This window comes from Bufo bufo, chromosome 7 (genome assembly GCF_905171765.1).
Source record: "Bufo bufo chromosome 7, aBufBuf1.1, whole genome shotgun sequence".
NCBI lineage: Eukaryota > Metazoa > Chordata > Amphibia > Anura > Bufonidae > Bufo > Bufo bufo.
In genome coordinates this window covers 179,110,822-179,130,281 of record NC_053395.1, presented here as the reverse complement: position 1 = coordinate 179,130,281, position 19,460 = coordinate 179,110,822, and the positions used below count along the sequence as shown (strand labels likewise).

Genomic DNA, 19,460 nt, shown 5'->3' with positions numbered 1-19,460 from the left:
CCTTGAGTAAAAGTTACCAAGAATGACTGCAAGAAGTGATCTTGAGAAATTGGTCTGGCAAATTTATTTGAAAAAGCTTTTCTTTGTATAATGAAAAAATATACAGTTTATTTTCATACAGTTTATATAAAAAAAATAACATTTTGTTAATTAACATAACTATGATATATTTTTTTTTTTATTCATTTTTTTTTATTGTTATAACCAATGTATAAATTGCCACAGGGCCTTTGCATTGCCCACGGGTCAGAATGAATGGTGGATTTCCTTCAGCAAGCAGTGCTGAAGACGGCAAGATGAAGTCAAATAATCCGTCTGAAGCCGATGATTCTCCTGCCTCGGTCTCTTCCTGAAGCTTGAGACAAGAGCTTTAGGCGTTAATGTACTTTGTAAAAGTCCTGCTATGCAATGGCAGCTGGTGTCAGACTTTCATGACCTAGAAACGTTTGTCGGACCTTTTTAGATGGATTTCGCTGCACTTTATATAATACTGTAGAGCAAACTTTGACGTGAGTTTTATCTTTGTACAGTTTATTTGCAAAAGTATTTTCCTACTAACCCTTCACAGTCTGAATGTGTGCATTCTTGATTAAGCGGCCGTACAATGCATAGAATATGCAATTGCTATTCCTTTTTTTTCTTTTACCATGCATAAAACTGACAGGTTAGACCAAGTGCTTTATAGAATAGTGATCTACTAAGACTTGAAAGCCAAAACCATTGGATTTACAGGAGCCCTCTTCTGCAGTTTCCTTTTCTACATCTTCTTGCCCCATAGAAGTATGTGAGTACTATATATCTGGATACTTAACTTTTTTTTTTTTTCTCTCCAGAATTATGATGCCAAATTTATGGCAAAACATGGTGTGAGATTTTTGGAAGGCTTTGTATGCAAGGCATATGGCTATTCAGCTAAACGATAAACCCAGCAATGATGAGGGTGAAATCCACCTTTAAAATCATTTGGTTGGCCTCTGCGCTGACCTCATTCTTGGGCCTCATGCACAAGACTGATCCGCATCCGAGTCGCAGTTTTTGCGGCTCAGGTGCGGACCTATTCACTTCAATGGGGCTGCAAAAGGTACAGACAGCACTCCATGTGCTCTCCGCATTCGTTGCTCCGTTACGTAGCCCAGCAAAAAAATATATAACCTGTCCTGTTCTTGTCCGTTTTGCGGACAAGAATAGGCATTTCTACAATTGGCCGCCTGTTCCTTTCCGCAAATTGCGGAAGGCACACGGGCGGCTTCCGTGTTTTGCGGACCGCTGAAAAACGGAACTGTCGTGTGCATGAGGCCTTAGGCTTAGAGTGCGCTCCGTGGCTGTATTGCGGACTGCATTTGCGGATCCGCAATCCACGGACACCGTTCCGTGGGCATTCCGCATCACTGATGCGGACCCATTTACTTCAGTGGGTCTGCAAATCCGGAGATGCGGAACGGAAGCACTGAGTGCTTCCCTGGGGTTTCGTCCCGTACTTCCATTCCGCAAAAAGATAGGACACGTTCTATCTTTTTGCGGAACGGCTGGATTGTGGACCCATTAAAGTGAATGGATCCGCTGCAGCTGCCCCTCGGTGGGTGTTCATGCATTGCGCCCCCGCCGCACGGCCACGGGGCACACATGTTCGTGTGCAAGAGGCCTTACGCTTTTTTTTGTGTCTATGCCTGGAATAGTATGTACGGTAACTGTATCCCGTACAGTTAAGTCAGTTGCCCATTGACTCTCATTTAAAAACGTGTGTACTGTAACTATGCTTTTCATCACAGCAAGAGAAGTTTGCCAAGAGGACACTATATTGGAATGCATCAGCCCCAGTGTAGGATCCTGGTGTATATACAGAGTAGAATGTAAAGCCAAGATCTGAACCTAGATGTCAAACACGTCATCCAGAGACTTCTTTCAGCCCCTGTCAGTCATGACTAACTATTGAAGGTGCAGAACTAGTAGTGGCACTGGGTCCCTAAGGGAGTCCATGGCCTTTCTGCCGCATAAGAGGACAGATGTACAATGGATGATGGTCAGAGGATCCTGTTTCAGGGTTTGCATGAGGTCCCAGGTCAAGTTATGCCTTTTGAAATAAAGGAAATCTAGAACCATTTGGTGCATAGCAGTGTTCTGAGATTTGATAGGTCTCCAGCCAGCTCACTTCAGCAAATTGCATTTATTATGTAGAGAAAGTTAACACAAGGCACTTACTAATGTATTGTGATTGTGCATATTGCCTCCTTTGCTGGTTGGATTCATTTTTCCATCACATTATACACTGTTCGTATCCAGGGGTTACGACCACCCTGCAATCCATCAGCGGTGGTCGTGCTTGCACGCTATAGGAAAAGGTTCCGGCCTCTCTGGGTGGCCAGGACCTTGGAGCATGCAGTGGCTCCCATCGCGACCTCCTCATATCTTCGCTACAGAGGTGGTCATAACCCCTGGATGCAAGCAGTGTATAATGTGATGGAAAAATAAATGAAGCCAGCAAAGGTGGCAACATGGGTGATAACAATACATTAGTAAGTGCCTGGTATTAACGTTGTCTACATGATAAATGCCATCTGCTGAAGCTGAAATAAGACAACCGCTTAAGGGGTCTGGGAGATCAATGGACTATCTGGGCAGCCTGTGGTTCTCCAGCCATTGTGACGCTACAACTCCTAGCTTATAGGAGTTCTTGTCTCTGCAAAGTAATATAATAATATAATAAGCCAGTATTACAATAGCACGATAAGGAAAATTCTCCGTTTTCAGTGTCCCCCCCCCCCATTTTACACCACAGAACATGTTGATGTCAGGGTAACCCCCATCTTCTGTCTTGGATGTTTCCATGCATGCTGAGTGGCTTCTGCGTGTGAAATAACTTTTCACCTGTAGAGGCCATGCAGCCAAAAAACATGATGGAAAACCATGGCTTTTTGTGGTAGAACGTGGCGTTAAAGCATCCATAGTGACGATCAGCTGGTCACCTGGGAGTACCCGCTGCAAGTGGCTTAACGCTTCCCTGCAGTATTAGAGTCCAAGGCAACCATGTCTAAGGCTTGTATTAGACCAGCAGATGTTGTGCAGAGAACTATTATCGCTAGCGACCAGAAATGTGCATTCCACTACACAGTCGTCACTGTATATTACATGTAAGACTACTTTCACACACTCGTTTTTGGCTTTCCGTTTGTGAGATCCGTTCACGGCTCTCGCAAGAGGTCCAAAACGAATCTGTTTTGCCCTAATGCATTCTGAATGGAAAAGGATCTGCTCAGAATGAATCAGTTTGCCTCCGATCAGTCTCCATTCTGCTCTGCAGCGTTTTGCTGTCCGCTTGATAAAACTGAGCCAAACACAATGTACGTCAATGGGGACGATCCGTTTTCTCTGACACAATTTGGCACAATAGAAAACGCATTGGTCTGCCATTGACTTTCAGTGGAGTTCATGACTGATCCTCCTTGGCTTTGTTACAGATAATACAAACTGATTCATTCATGACGCATGCATGCGGTTGTATTATTGTAACGGATCCGTTTTTGCAGATCCATGACGGATCCGCCCAAAACGAGAGTGTAAATGTAACCTATTCACATCACCGTTCAGCCTTAAACGGGGCAGGAAAACGGAAAGGACGGATTTGGCACATAACTGAGCCCACTGGCCCCATAGACTATAATGGGGTCCGTTTTGTCTCCGCTCCAAAAATCTTCTTTTGAGCGGGAACCTAACGGATCCCATTATAGTCTATGGGGCCCGTGGGCTCAGTTCGGCTCAGTTATGTGCCAAATCCGGGGGCAGGAGAACGGAAAGACTGAACAGTGATGTGAACGAAGCCTTAAGCTGCTTGCTAATGAAGATGGGCTTCAGGTGTAATGGTGGAAAGCCTCTGACATGGAGTCTATGTGATCTGTAAGGGAGTAGATGACTTCATATTCTACAAAGGAACAATTATTTTTATTTTTTAGCAGAATGGAAGATCATGATTAGTTAGAAACTAGCAATCCCCCCGCTTGTTGTGTACTCAATTAGGCTTCCTGCACTCGGTCGTTCCCCCCCCGTTTACTGGCTGTTTTTTTGCGTTCCGTATACGGAACCATTCATTTCAATGGTTCGGAAAAAAAAACTGAATGTACTCCGTATGCATTCAGTTTCCGTTTTTCTGTTCCGTTTAAAGATAGAACATGTCCTATTATTTGCCAGCATGTTCCGCGGCTCCATTCAAGTCAATGGGTCCGCAAAAAAACGGAACACATACAGGAATGCATCCGTATGTCTCCCGTTCCGTTTTTTGCGGAACCATCTATTGAAAATGTTATGCCCAGCCCAATTTTATCTATGTAATTACTGTATACTGTATATTCCATACGGAAACACAACTGAAACAAACAACGGATCCGTGAAAAACGGACCGCAAAGCACTGAAAAAGCCATACGGTCGTGTGCAGGAGGCCTTATACGTATTACATCTTGCGAGGCTCGTTCAATTTCATTGCTCCGTCTAATATAGGCTTAATTCATGCATCAGTGTTTGGTAAGTTGTTTTCCATTACTGATTGTAAGCAGCAACCAGGCGTGGCACCTACAGAGATGAGGTCTACAGGAAAGATCTGCACCAGTTCTGTGTATTTGGCCTGCACCTGGTTTTGACTCGCAACGACTAATGGAAATCACTGACTGGGACTTGTACTGACTTCTCCAGAGCTAGTTGAGTAAAAAAAGCGAAGTGTACATGAGATTTGTCTAATCTCGTACTCTTTGCTGGTACTGTATTAGGCCTCATGCACACAACTGTTGTGTTCCGTTCCGCATAATGGGGATCCGTTTCCGTGTGTCTTCCTTTATTTTTGGAGGACCACCAGACCTAAAGGAAGGTTAAAAAAAAAAAGTCTAAGGCAGGTTTGCCATGCAAATCATAGGAATAAAGCGGGCGCGGATGTCAATCTTGTGTGCCTCTGCGTTTTTTAGAATAGGACAGGTTATATTTTTTGGACGGACTAAAACCACGGATCACGGACGCGGATAGCAAACTGTGCACTATCTGCATTTTCAACGGCTCCATAGAAATGAATGGGTCCGCATCTGAAACGCTAAAATCGGCGGAACAGACGCGGAGACTAACAGTCGTGTGCATGAGGTCTTACAACATGTGCAGGTAGCCCTTGGTGAGTAGGGGAGAAAAATTTAATTCATTCTATATGAGTAATTATCATTCTCCATTTTAAATGTATTGATTTTTTTTCATATATATGAGATTAATGAAAGTCTGCAGCACTCCTAGCTGGGAGATTGTGGAGTGAACCAGGAGGATGGCGTCTTAATCCGCGGAGATGCCTCGCAGAACCAGCGTGCATCTCTGCGGATTAAAATGCCATCCTCCTGGTTCACTCCACAATCTCCCAGCTAGGAGTGCTGCAGACTTTCATTATCTACTTACCGTCCTGAATCGAGGGATTACTGCGGGCACCCTGCACCTCTAAAGATCTATAAGTAAGGGAGTGCTGCCAGAATTTTTCCATGGGGATATACAGACCAAACGTTTGGACACACCTTCTCATTCAAAGAGTTTTCTTTATTTTCATGACTATGAAGGCATCAAAACTATGAATTAACACATGTGGAATTATATACATAACAAACAAGTGTGAAACAACTGAAAATATGTCATTCTAGGTTCTTCAAAGTAGCCACCTTTTGCTTTGATTACTGCTTTGCACACTCTTGGCATTCTCTTGATGAGCTTCAAGAGGTAGTCCACTGAAATGGGTTTTCACTTCACAGGTGTGCCCTGTCAGGTTTAATAAGTGGGATTTCTTGCCTTATAAATGGGGTTGGGACCATCAGTTGCGTTAAAGGAGAAGTCAGGTGGATACACAGCTGATAGTCCTACTGAATAGACTGTTAGCTGCTTTTTTCTTGCCATAATACAAATTCTAACAGTCTATTCATTAGGACTATCAGCTGTGTATCTACATGACTTCTCCTTTAACGCAACTGATGGTCCCAACCCCATTTATAAGGCAAGAAATCCCACTTATTAAACCTGACAGGGCACACCTGTGAAGTGAAAACCCATTTCAGTGGACTACCTCTTGAAGCTCATCAAGAGAATGCCAAGAGTGTGCAAAGCAGTAATCAAAGCCAAAGGTGGCTACTTTGAAGAACCTAGAATGACATATTTTCAGTTGTTTCACACTTGTTTGTTATGTATATAATTCCACATGTGTTAATTCATAGTTTTGATGCCTTCATAGTCATGAAAATAAAGAAAACTCTTTGAATGGGAAGGTGTGTCCAAACTTTTGTACTGTATATGTATATATCCTGCAAGAAACTTTTAGGTGGAGCTTCACTGTAGTGCCCTTTTCATTGACCTGCTTCACACCCCCTCCCCTCTGTTCTGAGTGACAGCTGTAGTGGTCTTCTGGTTGAATGCTACAGCTGTCACTCAGAGCAATTGTGAAGCATCGCACCGCAGTGCACATTTCAGTGATGCTCCGCCACTAGCGCAGTTGCAGAGTGCCCAACAGAATAAGAGTTCATATTCACACTACTCCTTATGGCCACTACTACATTGTCAGGGTGGTTTTAGATGACTAATGCAGTCCTCTTTTTAGTACAGTATCTGACTTATCGCTGCAAGTGCCAGATCTCCTGCTGTTCTATTTCCGTGAACATAGATCACCTTAGGGTTCAGCTCCGTAAAACTGAAGAAGGTTGAATACAACCACCTACAGTCAGTGCTCCCCATGTTAATTGCTATAGGCCTGCAAGCGGCATCATAGATCTTAGCTCTTGGGACCTCTGTGAATATCACTAGGGGGTAACTTAACAAAGAATTTGAGAGCTGAGTTAAGTTTGTTTTTCACTTTCATAAAAATCTGCCCGTACAGCACTTTTCATGTTTTTAACACAAGTGACCACTGAGTACACGAGCGACCCGGTGCACTGCTGTCTCCCAAGACATGAAAGCCGTTTACACTTTTTATACGTTTTATTTCCTTGTTGCTCATTAGTAGAACATGCACTGTTTCCAATTTTGTGATATTTAATAAAAAAAAAAAGTCGATGTCGTCTGCAAAAAGGTTATTGAACTGCTTCAACACAAATGCATTTTTGTAAGCAATGACGTTAATATCATCTGTATGTACAACAAGCGTTTTATACAAAAATGTGCAGGTTTTTTTATGTGACTGCCATAATGTGCAAACATCTGTGCTTTTGAAGAAAAAATAATAATATAGGCCATGCTCCAGCTATACATCGAACTATCCTTTTCTGGGGATCGCTGTCCAGCATGCTGCATACAGTAGACTAATGAGGTCAAGTGTTTAATGGGCATCTACGTATGAAACTGGCTGACCTGTTGCATGTGCACTTGGAATCTGAAGGCATCGGTGTTGGTCCCACATTCATATGTGCCCGCCTTGCGGTGAAAAGTGAAGTTTTTATACATGTAAATGAGCGTCTAGGAACAATGGGGAAGTTGCTGTTACACCTAGAGGCTCTGCTCTCTCTGCCATGGCCACTCCCTCAGCACTTTGACAGGTCCAGGTAGTTGCAAACATCATCTTGCCTGCTGTGCCTTGTCAAAGTGCAGAGGGTGTGGCCGTTGCAGAGCCTCTAGGTGTAATGGCAACGCCCCGTTGCTCCTAGAGGCTCATTTGCATATATTAAACATTATTTTCTCGGCAATGCGGGCACATATGAACATGGGACCAACACAGATACATGTGCACTTGGAAGCTGAAGGCAACAGGTCAGCCAGTGTCATAGGTACAAATCTACTGACGGATGCCCTTTTTAAGACAACGATGATGATTTCCAATCCCCCCCCCCCCTCTGAGATTCTAGAATATACACTGTATAGAGTGAATAGATAATCAAAGATGTGTGGCCATAGAAATACTTGTTCTCTACGACATGCAGGGCAAGTATACATCTGATAGATCCTAAGGCTGCGTGCTCATTCTAGGCATGCCTGGGAAGGAGCACAATGCTGGGCAGATCAAAAAGTGGGGCTCCCTTGGAATACTGACATAAAGTTGCTGTAGTAACACAATGTGCTTTGTCTGCACTCTGCAGTATTGCAGATAAAGGGCCAGTGCATTGAGCTCTTCACAGTCTGAGGCCTAGTTCACACTTAATTAGTTCACATAGTAATTTGCTCAGTGGCTTCCGTCGGTGATCGTGAGCCAAAGCCGAGTGCGGGTCAAAAACACAAGTGCAGATCTTTCAAGTATAGCTTATCTGTGTGTTGGTTCTGCTCCTGGTTTTGGCTCACAATCACTGACGTGTGAACTAGGCGTGAAGATGTTGACAAAGCAGAAGTATGATGTAACTAGCTGACATAAAATACTTATCCCCGTATTAATTGTATGCTGCAACAATCTTGCAGTGGCCTACATATAGCGTTTGTCACCTATTCATCACCCACCTTCTACTTCTATGAGTGTTTGGTCAGTGATTATGAGCCCATACCAGTAGTAGAGGCTACACAGAGATTGGACACTGCCATTGCCCGTTTGGCAGTCCCCAAATTACGGATACCGGCCGTGTGTGTTCCGCATTTTGCTGAATGGAATGTCCTGCTCTCTATAAAACTGTCCTAGTCTATAAAACGGATAAGGATAGGAAATATAACTAAATTTTATTTTTATTTTTTTTGTGTGTGGGGCTGTGGAACAGACATATGGATGTGTACAGCACACGGGTGTGCTTGCCACATGTTTTGCAGCCCCATTGAATTGAATAGGTCTGTATCCGACCTGCAAAAAAAAAAAAAAAGCGGACCCAAAATATGGCCATGTGCATGAGCCCATAAGGTATAATAGAAAGATCTGCACCTGATTTTGGCTCACAATCGATGGAAATCACTTATCAAACACGGTGTGAAACCGGCCTAAGGCCAATGGTCCGGCCGACCACATGCTTCAGGCCAAGTATACCTGTGACTGCCAGTCCATCCATTGGCCCCAAGTCGGTGTGGCCTGCCTCATGCGATCAGCTGGACTGTTTGACCTTACCCAAAGACTCAAACCTTAGCCCCCCCCCCCCCCCGTGGTGGCAACTGGCAGCTAAGTTGTGAAGGAGTCATAATTGGTACCTTTGTCACCCATAGCAAAACATTGATCCTTGAGGTAATGCTGCATTTTACCTTGGTGCCCCAGCCTCAATTAACCTAACAAGAAGCTACCATTAAAGGGGTTGATCTGTGGTGTAATATTGATAGGTCATCAATATCAGATTGGCGGGAGTCTATGGCTAGGTCTACATGACGACATATGTCGCGTGACACATAGGGCACAACTACACTGCAACATTTGTCGCACCAATGTCACGCGACAATTTCTTATAAAGATAGTCTATGGTGTCGTGCTTTGAGCGACAATCGCATAAAAATCCATTTCGAATGGATTTTTTGGGACTGTCAGTCGCAGCATGTTGCCTTAGACTATCATTATAAAAATTGTTGCGCAACAGAATGTCGTGTGACAAATGTCGTCGTGTACCCTAGCCTTATTCCTAGCAACCTACTGGTTATTTTGTTTGGAGAGGTCTCCGAGAGTTGGACCCCTGCAAATCTGATATTGACCTATTCTGAAGAAAGGTTACCAGTATTAGGCATCTTGCACACACACGTATTTTCTTTCAGTGTCCGTGCCGTTATTATTATTATTTTCTTTTTTTTTTTTTTGTGGACTGTATGCGGAACCAAACGGAAGGTACCCTTGTTTCCGTATTTCCGTTCCACTAAAAGATAGAACTTGGATATATCAGGATCCTGATCTGTATGACAAATGCATTGAAACGCCGGATCCGTCTCTCCGGTGTCATCTGGAAAAAATGGATCCAGCATTTATTTATTTGTTTAATTTTTCTTTTGGCAGTCTGATCATGCGCAGAACGCAATGCCGGATCTGTTTTGCCGGAACACTCGAGTCCAGATCCGGCATTACTGCATTTCAATGGGAAAAAATGCCGGCATTCCGGCAGGTGTTCCGGAATTTTGGACGGAGCATGCTGCGGTATTATCTCCGTCCTGAAAAGTCAAAAAGACTGAACTGAAGACATCCTGATGCATCCTGAACAGATTGCTCTCCCTTCAGAATGCCTTAGGATAAAACTGATCAGTTCTTTTCCGGTATTGAGCCCCTAGGACGGAACTCTATGCCGGAAAAGAATAACGCTAGTGTGACAGTACCCTTACACCACTGCACAACTCTTTTAATTGGAGGCATTAAAGGCTGATCTTTGTGCAAGTGGCAGCAGAGTTTTGAGATGACCACCCAAAACTGCATCGACAATGAACTGGGTGGGGGGGGGGGGGGCTTGGTCATTCTCATAAAAAAAATTGGTCAGTATGCATAATGTATGGTGAAACCAAAATTGTGTCACAGGAAACCTAATGGGGAATTTGTCTCTCGACAACTTGTTCATGAGCAGTATGTGAAGGCATTAGCTCTCCATTGTAGCCTTTGTAACAGTCATTGCTACTTAAGTGGTAGCTTGTGTCTGAGGCTTGTATGTTTGGACTTGTGGCAGTCACTTACAGTTGTCCAAAGGCTAATAAAGCAATTATAATTTTGTTTTTGTGGATTTCATTGCCAACGAAGATGCCAAAAAGAGTAAATCTATTGTATTTGGAGAAATCTATTAAAATTCACTTGATTGTTTTAAGAGTTGTAATGTTTTATAAATCTAGTAAATCTGAGCCATTGGGAAGTGTCATATTTGTGTTTTGTTTTTTAACTTTATGATGTAGTTTGAATAATGAAGCTAAAATGTATCTGTTTTGTCCCTAATCCACTATCCCTGAAAACTACAGCAAAGGATGTATGGTTCATTGAAATGCATTGAATGGTATCTGCTTATATAAGTGTGCACTGTGACAGTTTCATTGCTGTTTGATAAAACTTTTGCTATACAGTATTAAAGGAGGTGTTATATCAGGACAACCCTGTTCCCGATGTCCTGCATGTGCACATCATCACTGATGCTGTCCCAGGATCCCTTTTATAGTGAAGGGCCATCCAACATAAACACAAATGCAGGGTAAGTATTCTGCTCACCAAAGGGTGTTGTGGTTACAGGCACAACTCTGTTCAGCGCCAAATCAGTCCAAACTCAAGGTAATCTGCTGCTTTTCCCATCGGTCAGCCAGAGCTTGATATTTGCACCATGGCATAAACAGGCTTCCAACAGTGCAGGATACTGATGTAGAAAATAAATGAGGCACTCCAACAATTTTTTTTTATTCCCTGACCTTTAAGAAAGGTACATTATGTAATCTTATCAACTGTATTTGTGTAATCCCCTCTTCTGACCCTCAGCTGTGTCATGTGACCAGCTCTCTGATCTGACACAGCCGAGAAGCAGAATGGAGGGGATAGCTCACAAATAGTCACTGGTAAGAATTAGTCACTACCGATTACATCATGTACCTTTCTGAAAGGTCAGAGAATAAATTTTTTTGTGGGAGTTCTTTTAATAAAACCATATATATATATAAAATTGCATATAATGTGTTTCAGAGGCGTGCTGCCTCCTTCCTCAGATAACATGATGCTAATGGATAATAAAAAAAAAAATATATATATATATATATATACACATATATACATACACACACAGTCGTGGCCAAAAGTTTTGAGAATTACATAAATATTGGAAAAGTTGCTGCTTAAGTTTTTATAATAACATTCTGGAGTATATGCAAATTGCATAGTACTTCTTTGCCATGAAAATTAACTTAATCCCCAAAAACCTTTCCACTGCATTTCATTGCTGTCATTAAAGGACCTGCTGAGATCATTTCAGTAATCGTCTTGTTAACTCAGGTGAGAATGTTGACGAGCACAAGGCTGAAGATCATTATGTCAGGCTGATTGGGTTAAAATGGCAGACTTGACATGATAAAAGGAGGGTGATGCTTGAAATCATTGTTCTTCCATTGTTAACCATGGTGACCTGCAAAGAAACGCATGTAGCTATCATTGTGTTGCATAAAAATGGCTTCACAGGCAAGGATATTGTGGCTACTAAGATTGCACCTCAATCAACAATTTATAGGATCATCAAGAACTTCAAGGAAAGAGGTTCAATTCTTGTTAAGAAGTCTTCAGGATGTCCAAGAAAGTCCAGCAAGCGCCAGGATCGTCTCCTAAAGAGGATTCACCTGTGGGATCGGAGTGCCACCAGTGCAGAGCTTGCTCAGGAATGGCAGCAGGCAGGTGTGAGCGCATCTGCACGCACAGTGAGGCGAAGACTTTTGGAAGATGGCCTGGTGTCAAGAAGGGCAGCAAAGAAGCCACTTCTCTCCAAAAAAAACACCAGGGACAGATTGATCTTCTGCAGAAAGTATGGTGAATGGACTGCTGAGGACTGGGGCAAAGTCATATTCTCCAATGAAGCCTCTTTCCGATTGTTTGGGGCATCTGGAAAAAGGCTTGTCCGGAGAAGAAAAGGTGAGCGCTACCATCAGTCCTGTGTCATGCCAACAGTAAAGCATCCTGAGACCATTCATGTGTGGGGTTGCTTCTCATCCAAGGGAGTGGGCTCACTCACAATTTTGCCCAAAAACACAGCCATGAATAAAGAATGGTACCAAAACACCCTCCAACAGCAACTTCTTCCAACAATCCAACAACAGTTTGGTGAAGAACAATGCATTTTCCAGCACGATGGAGCACCGTGCCATAAGGCAAAAGTGATAACTAAGTGGCTCGGGGACCAAAACGTTGACATTTTGGGTCCATGGCCTGGAAACTCCCCAGATCTTAATCCCATTGAGAACTTGTGGTCAATCCTCAAGAGGCGGGTGGACAAACAAAAACCCACTAATTCTGACAAACTCCAAGAAGTGATTATGAAAGAATGGGTTGCTATCACAGGTGTGCCTTAGACTGCCTACAATAAAATGCCACTCTGAAATGTGCAGTTTGATCACGATGCCACAGATGTCGCAACGTTTGAGGGAGCGTACAATTCACATGCTGACTGCAAGAATGTCTACCAGAGCTGTTGCCCATGCAATGAATGTTAATTTCTCTACCATAAGCCGTCTCCAAAGGTGTTTCAGAGAATTCAGCAGTACATCCAACCGGCCTCACAACCGCAGATTACGTGTAACCACACCAGCCCAGGACCTCCACATCCAGCATGTTCACCTCCATGATCGTCTGAGACCAGCCACTCGGACAGCTGCAGCAGCAATCGGTTTGCATAACCAAAGAAATTCTGCACAAACCGTCTCAGGGAAACTCATCTGCATGCTCGTCGTCCTCATCAGGGTCTGGACCTGACTGCAGGTCGTCGTCGTAACTGACTTGAGTGGGCAAATCCTCACATTCAATGGCGTCTGGCACGTTGTATAGGCGTTTTGTTCACGGATGTGTCCCGGTTTTCACTGTTCAGGGCAGATGGCAGACAGCGTGTGTGGCGTACTGTGGGTGAGCGGGTTTCTGACGTCAATGTTGTGGATCGAGTGGCTGTGGGGTTATGGTATAGGAAGGCATATGTTATGGACAACGAACACAGGTGCATTTTATTGATGGCATTTTGAATGCACAGAGATACCGTAATGAGATCCTGAGGCCCATTGTTGTGCCATTCATCCACGACCATCACCTCATGTTGCAGCATGATAATGCACGGCCCCATATTGCAAGGATCTGTACACAATTTCTGGAAGCTGAAAACATCCCAGTTCTTGCATGGCCAGCATACTCACCGGACATGTCACCCATTGAGCATGTTTGGGATGCTCTGGATCGGCGTATACGACAGCATGTTCCAGTTCCTGCCAATATTCTGCAACTTCGCACAGCTATTGAAGAGGAGTGGACCCCCCCAATAAGGCAAAACTATACACATTTCAGAGTGGTCTTTCATTGTGGGCAGTCTAAGGCACACCTGTGCAATATTCATGCTGTCTAATCAGCACCCTGATATGCCACAGGTGGGATGGATTATCTCGACAAAGGAGAAGTGCTCACTAACACAGATAGGTTCCAAGTAGAGCTTCAACCTGCAACAAGAAGAAATGAGAGTGAGACAAAACATTTTTTGAGCATTGAATTAATTGAAAATAACGATTAAACTGAAAAAGGCAGTTTTTCAGCTGATCCAAATTTTAGGACCACATGCCCTTAAAAGGCCAAATCTGCGCAAAGATGGGGATTCATTGTCATTTTCTGTCAGGTAGTCACACGTTTATGGCAAAAGCAAAAAAACTCCCTTTTTGAACGTGGTCGGGTTGTTGAACTGCATAAGCAGGGTCTCTCACAGGGTATCCCACATTTGGATGTATTTCTGGAGTGTAATAATATTACAGGCTATAGCTACTAGAGAGTGGTCGTTGATCCAGGGAGTTAGTCTGATTGCCTGATTGGAGTCGGGAAGGAATTTTTTATTCCCCTAAAGTGAGGAAAATTGGCTTCTACCTCACAGGGTTTTTTTTTCTTCTTTTTTTTGCCTTCCTCTGGATCAACTTGCAGGACGACAGGCCGAACTGTATGGACAAATGTCTTTTTTCGGCCTTATGTACTATGTTACTATGTTATGGAACAAAAACGTCAAGTGGAAGACCCAAAAAAATTTCATCAGCACTGAGCCGGAGGATCCAATTGGCTGTCCGTCAAGACACTGGACGATCCTCGACCTAAATTAAGGCCCTTACTGGTGCTGACTGCAGCCCCATAACCATCAGACGGCATCTGAGACTGAAGGGCTTCAAAACACCTCGTCTCCTTGAACGCCACAGAACTGCTCGTTTGGACTTTGCAAGAGAGCACCAAACATGGGACATTCAAAGGTGGAAGAAAGTTTTATTCTCTGATGAGAAAAAATTTAACCTTAATGGTCCTGATGGTTTCCAACGTTACTGGCATGACGAGCAGATCCACCTGAGATGTTTTCTACGCGCCACAGTGGAGGAGGCGCCATAATGGTCTGGGGTGCTTTTTCCTTCAGTGGAACAATGGAGCTTCAGGAAGTGCAGGGGCGTCAAACGGCCGCTGGCTGTGTCCAGATGTTGCAGGGAGCATTCCTCATGACTGAGGGCCCTCATCTGTGTGGTAATGACTGGGTTTTTCAACAGGACAACGCTACAGTACACAGGAGAATAACATCACTCTTTTGGCCCATCCTGCATGTTCCCCTGATCTAAATCCAATTGAGAACCTTTGGGGATGGATGGCAAGGGAAGTTTACAAAAATGGACAACAGTTCCAGACAGTAGATGGCCTTCTTACCACTTGGAGAAATGTTCCCACTCACCTCATGGAAACGCTTGTATCAAGCATGCCAAAACGAATTTTTGAAGTGATAAACATTAACGGCGGCGCTACTCATTACTGACTTCTTTTTTTCGAAGTTGGATTTGTTTTGGGGGGGTTTAGTTTTTTTTTGGAGGTGTGGTCCTAAACTTTTGATCAGCTGAAAAACAGCCTGTTTCAGTTTATTCGTGGTTTTCATTAAATTGAATGCTCAAAAAATGTTTTGTCTCACTGCCATTTCTTCTTGTTGCATGTTAAAGCTCTACTTGGAACCTTGTTAAGATCCAGCCATGCTAAATATGATTTTTTTGCCATTTTTCAAGTGGTCTTAAACTTTTGATAAGGACTGTGTATATGTGTGTGTATATATATATATATATATATATATATATCTGTTAATTTTCGACATGCGTGAATAAACTACACATTCTTTTACTTCAAGGAGTGCTGCGGATTTTCTGTGTTGTGTGTGTGTGTGTGTGTGTGTATATATATATATATATATATATATATATATATACACTGCTCAAAAAAATAAAGGGAACACTAAAATAACACATCCTACATCTGAATTAATTAAATATTCTTCTGAAATACTTTGTTCTTTACATAGTTGAATGTGCTGACAACAAAATCCCACAAAAATAAAAAAATGGAAATCAAATTTTTCAACCCATGGAGGTCTGGATTTGGAGTCACCCTCAAAATTTAAGTGGAAAAACACACTACAGGCTGATCCAACTTTGATGTAATGTCCTTAAAACAAGTCAAAATGAGGCTCAGTAGTGTGTGTGGCCTCCACGTGCCTGTTTGACCTCCCTACAACGGCTGTGCATGCTCCTGATGAGGTGGCGGACGATCTCCTGAGAGATCTCCTCCCAGACCTGGACTAAAGCATCTGCCAACTCCTGGACAGTCTGTGGTGCAACGTGACGTTGGTGGATAGAGCGAGACATGATGTCCCAGATGTGCTGAATTGGATTCAGGTCTGGGGAACGGGCGGACCAGTCCATAGCATCAATGCCTTCGTCTTGCAGGAACCGCTGACACACTCCAGCCACATGAGGTCTAGCATTGTCTTGCATTACGAGGAACCCAGGGCCAACCGCACCAGCATATGGTCTCACAAGGGGTCTGAGGATCTAATCTCGGTACCTAATGGCAGTCAGGCTACCTCTGGCGAGCACATGGAGGGCTGTGCGGCCCTCCAAAGAAATGCCACCCCACACCATTACTGACCCAATGCCAAACCGGTCATGCTGGAGGATGTTGCAGGCAGCAGAACGTTCTCCACGGCGTCTCAAGACTCTGTCACGTCTGTCACATGTGCTCAGTGTGAACCTGCTTTCATCTGTGAAGAGCACAGGGCGCCAGTGGCGAATTTGCCAATATTGGTGTTCTCTGGAAAATGCCAAACGTCCTGCACGGTGTTGGGCTGTAAGCACAACCCCCACCTGTGGACGTCGGGCCCTCATATCATCCTCATGGAGTCTGTTTCTGACCGTTAGAGCAGACACATGCACATTTGTGGCCTGCTGGAGGTCATTTTGCAGGGCTCTGGCAGTGCTCCTCCTGTTCCTCCTTGCACAAAGGCGGAGGTAGCAGTCCTGCTGCTGGGTTGTTGCCCTCCTTCGGCCTCCTCCACGTCTCCTGATGTACTGGCCTGTCTCCTGGTAGCGCCTCCATGCTCTGGACACTACGCTGACAGACACAGCAAACCTTTTTGCCACAGCTCGCATTGATGTGCCATTCTGGATAAGCTGCACTACCTGAGCCACTTGTGTGGGTTGTAGACTCCGTCTCATGCTACTACTAGAGTGAAAGCACCGCCAGCATTCAAAAGTGACCAAAACATCAGCCAGGAAGCATAGGACCTGAGAAGTGATCTGTGGTCACCACCTGCAGAACCACTCCTTTATTGGGGGTGTCTTGCTAATTGCCTATAATTTCCACCTGTTGTCTATCCCATTTGCCCAACAGCATAAGAAATTGATTGTCACTCAGTGTTGCTTCCTAAGTGGACAGTTTGATTTCACAGAAGTGTGATTGACTTGGAGTTACATTGTGTTGTTTAAGTGTTCCCTTTATTTTTTTGAGCAGTGTATATATAATCAAAGAATCTCAAGGTCAAAACTAAAACATGAGACTGAATCCACAAAAAGGTAACCTAAACCATTGTAGGTAGGATTAGTAAATCTGCCACAATGATCGGTCAGAAGCATGCCACTCATTTTCCTTTAATTGTGAAAACCAGTCTGGAGAGAAGTACTATGTACAGTATGTAGTCTGTCATGGCTATGTTCATATGTGGCAGATTTGTTGCAAAAACTTATGTGACTAAAATCCATTTAATAAAATGTTCTGCACATGCTTCAGTGGCTTGTGTGTAGATTTCTGCAAGTCTCATTTGGGTGAAAGGGACTTCTAGGATAATTACCTTACATTCGGTGGCATTAGGCTAGGGCTACACGAAGACATGTTGCGCGACATATAGGGCATAACTACACTGCAACATTTGTTGTGCGACATTTTGTCGCACCAATGTCGCGCTACAATTTTTATAATGATAGTCTATGGTGTTGCACTATCATTATAAAAATTGTCGTGCGACATTGGTACGAAAAAATGTTGCATGACGCATGTCATCGTGTAGCCATAGTCTTAGAGGCAGAGCTTGTTATTAGCTCATTTGCATACCCTCTTTCTAGACATCCAGAGGAGCATTGCCTGACCTATAAGACTACTCACACCACTTAGGTGCTTTCCATAAGGAGATATATTACCCTGACATAGGTCTCTCACCCAGTTAAGCCTGTACTCACTGCTGTGTGCTTATGAGGGGCAATAACCCTCAAAAAGCTGTCTGCAGATGTGATGCTGGCTTAATTATTATCCAAGTCATGTCTCAAGGTCTGTTTAATATGTTAAACATTGACTTATAGGAGATCTGCCTTACATCTGGTGGCATCAGAGGCAGAGCTTGTTAAGAGCTTATTCGCATCCCTTCTTCCTACAAGTTTAGTAATGAATTTTCAACTGTGTGTTTACCAGTTAGGCTGGGTTCACATGTTATTTGGTCATTTATTTTGATCACTTATTGTGAGCCAAAAGTAAATGTGTCAAAAACACAGAATACTGTTGGTGCAAATTAAATCATTACACCTGAGGCTTCACTACTGGATTTGGCTCGCAATAACTGATAGAAATAACTGACCAAATAAATGAAGTGTGAACTCAGCCTAACTGCACCATCTGATGCCCAGTTGCAAATTCATAAAAAAATGACATAGGAACAACACCACATGGAGTTATATGTAATGATGCTCCAAAATTGTTATTGCATGGGGAACGCAAGTAGTTACTGAAGCAAGCAACCTTGTGTAGACTAGAGAAGAGCATCCTAGATCCTGGCTACCTACAACTCTGCAAGTACGCAGACTTTGACAAAGTAACAATTTATGCCAGTAAATACTAGTTTGGAAAGATAACCCAGCAGTAAAGCCTCATTCACACATCAGGGTTCCACGGACGCGTGCTGTACGTGTTCTCCACGGATAGCACACGTGCCCATTCATTTTAATGTGTTTCACACATCAGTGTTTTAGCATGGTCTGTGTTTTTAGCACGGATGCATGCTCTATTTTGTCTATGTTCACGGATCCATCATGCCCATTATAGTCTATGGGTCCGTGAAAACCATGGATGCCATCTGTGTTGCATTTGTGGTTTTCACGGATCATTAGGAAGAGATGTTTTGAAAATTATCTTTCAGCTGTGCAGGGTCAGTGAAACACTGATGGCACACGGACAGCAACAAACGGACACACGGACCCAACACAGATCCTTCATGGATGCATCACTGACCACCTTCTCACGGATTGGAGCATGGACACGGACGTGTGAATGCGGCTTAAAGGGACACTGACAGGCCAAAACAGCATATATAGTTAGATATATCACATTACAGGTCTTAAACAGTCTTTTAAAAGCATAGAAGTATCCCCCCTGTCCACCTTATAAAGAGCGAAATATAAAGTTTTATAACCTGCTTCTGCGGTCAGCAATCTGCCCAAGGGGCGGCGTTTCATGTGAAAATGCGCTCAGCCAGCCTTCCCAACTGCCGTTTGAAGCCCCGCCCAGCTCATTAATATTCACTTCGCTGGGCGGCGGCTAGAACTCTCCCCAGTCCCGATCCTGCGCCTG

General features: G+C 43.6%; 1 protein-coding gene across 2 annotated transcripts in view; it reads left to right on the top strand.

Moving 5' to 3' along the window:
• PLEKHA3 (pleckstrin homology domain containing A3) overlaps positions 1-1,032 on the top strand; it is a 29,229-nt gene extending 28,197 nt beyond the window's left edge. For both annotated transcript variants that reach the window (XM_040441752.1, XM_040441751.1), the window contains exon 8: positions 226-1,032. In XM_040441752.1, coding sequence (XP_040297686.1) covers positions 226-353 — 128 coding nt within the window. In that variant the 3' untranslated portion in view covers positions 354-1,032. The remainder of the gene's footprint in view (positions 1-225) is intronic.
• The last annotated feature ends 18,428 nt before the right edge of the window (positions 1,033-19,460 follow it).